Source organism: Triticum aestivum, chromosome 3B (genome assembly GCF_018294505.1).
Source record: "Triticum aestivum cultivar Chinese Spring chromosome 3B, IWGSC CS RefSeq v2.1, whole genome shotgun sequence".
Lineage (NCBI taxonomy): Eukaryota > Viridiplantae > Streptophyta > Magnoliopsida > Poales > Poaceae > Triticum > Triticum aestivum.
Genome location: NC_057801.1, coordinates 821,068,332 through 821,070,458, shown reverse-complemented (window position 1 = coordinate 821,070,458; position 2,127 = coordinate 821,068,332). Strand labels below are relative to the sequence as shown.

The window sequence follows — 2,127 nt, the reverse complement described above, 5'->3', positions numbered from 1 at the left end:
TGGTAACTCTGTTTGGCGTACGTGTCATTGTATGTTGACGAGTTCAAAGAAACAAGCTTTTGCTTCTTTTAATCCTATAATTTCTTGCAAATGGGGTCAAAGTCTAAGCCATCAACCACATTAACATTTCTGTTCTGTGACATGTAAAATATCGGAGCTTCACATATATCGGAACCATTTTCGAAAGAGGTTATGGTTCAGTACTCCAGTCATGATTTTCTAAAAAGACTACTGTAACATACCAAGACAAAAAAGACATGTACAATTTTACCACTAGGAATCATTCAACTCGCGTCTTCTATGTTTTTGTTTTTTGAGGGAAGGCCACCATCGCGTCTTCTATATTACTAATCCCTCAATATATAAGTTCCTCAAAACATAACAGAGTACCATATAACACCAACCAGTGAATCGGGTCATATAGATGGACCATACATTTAGAGTATCATAATATTGATATTTTCTCAACACAATCAGATTGTGCAGCAGTTCCAAATTACATACAGCTTCACATAATAACATCCCAAATGAAAAAAGAAACATACAAACTCGTGGTCATAAATAAGTGAACAACAATCTAAAACCAGAGCATCAGTTTCAATCTGCTAGTAATGGTGGCTGCACTCCGCATTGGAAAAGAAATACAATCTGCCATATCTTTACAGATTTCTGTATCTGAGAAAGCAAGACAAGTTACAACTAAATGGGAATTACACAGTAGTAGTACTCCATAGAAACCCGGCACAGCACTTAAGTAGCTTGTTCCTTTTCCCAGGAAACCATGATCATTAAGTCCATACGATTGATTTATGTTATAACCCCATGATATCCTCACAGTGATAACGCTGGATCACTTCGGAACCTCTGCCATTGCTTGAAACTTCTTCCTCACTGCAGTGAACTTGGCAACCAGTTCATCCTTGTTCGGCAGGCACTCCTTAGCATGCTCGTCGCCGGCATATTCTTTCGCCCATCGGTTTAGAGCAGGGAACTTCTCATCGGTGAGCAGATCCACTCCGGAGATCTCCTCGAAGGCTTCGAGCCAGCGAGCTAATCCACTGGCAGCTATGTCCACGAGGCCAATGGAGTCCCCTCCAAAAAACCTCTTCCCCTTAAGCTGTCCCTCGAGAAGCAGCAGATTCTCCTTGGCTACCTTCAAGAAGTCCTCCTCCTCCTCCTTGTCACCATCGGCCATACATATCGACATCCAGAACGGCCTAGCAAACTGCAGTATAGCGTTCAGGACAGAAACATATTGTTAAGAAGTTCACAAGAGATGGTACCTTTTGGTCGATGAACTGGGCCCAAAAGCGGGCCGTGGCCCTCTCGTACGGGTCGGCCGGTATCAGCGGCGGCCCCTTGAAGGCCTCGTCGATGTACTCGACGATGATGAGCGACTCGCAGATGGATCTGTGGCCATGAAGGAGCACGGGGACCAGTTTGTGGACGGGGTTGCACGTCAGCAGCAGCTCGCTCTTGTTGTTGGGAAGGTCTTCGAGGAGCAGCTCGTAAGGTATGCCCTTGAGCCTCAGGGCAACCTCCGGACGGTGGCCGTATATGCTGCCGAAAGTGCTCATCACCTTAACCGGCTCACCCATTTTTCCTTCCAAATTCCGGACCTGAAACTCAAAGCCAATGAATGCCGGTATGAAACGGGTGGTACCTATAGTGATGCCACTGGCCACTTAGCTATTGTTGTGTTGCTGTATGTTCTCTTGACACTTGAAAGACTGAGCTCTTCACTCCTTGATTGGAGTCACGGTGCGGGGGAGATAAACTACTGAGTTGATTCCTTCAATAGTTGGGATGTTTAAAGAAACTTATCTCATCCTCAACCCAATAAACTTGTTTGGCTGAAAGCATCTGTACAGATTCGGTCCGATGGACTTACTCGGGAGCCACACATGTAATTTTTTTTAAAGTAAGCGCCTCGAGATGATGCAAGCCATGGGATAATCAAGCCCATTATATATAAAGGTTCGGTTCAACGGAGTTACTCGGGAGCCAACCATTTAAAAAAAAACTCTTGTAACATTTTTAAATTTTTTACATAAGTTTTTGTGAAAATAGTGATCACAAATTCCAGAAACATTTAAAAAAACAAAAACATAAAATACACAAACCAAG

The 2,127-nt window shown here is 43.6% G+C and overlaps 1 protein-coding gene across 1 annotated transcript; it reads right to left on the bottom strand.

Annotated features, from left to right (window-relative positions):
* Positions 1–603: 603 nt before the first annotated feature.
* On the bottom strand, positions 604–1,714 carry LOC123072659 (probable glutathione S-transferase). Its single transcript, XM_044496256.1, has 2 exons — positions 1,284–1,714; positions 604–1,225 (listed from the first exon to the last, which is right to left on the bottom strand). The coding sequence occupies exons 1-2, from the start codon at positions 1,596–1,598 to the stop codon at positions 851–853; spliced, it is 690 nt and encodes a 229-aa protein (XP_044352191.1). The 5' UTR covers positions 1,599–1,714; the 3' UTR covers positions 604–850.
* Positions 1,715–2,127: the final 413 nt, after the last annotated feature.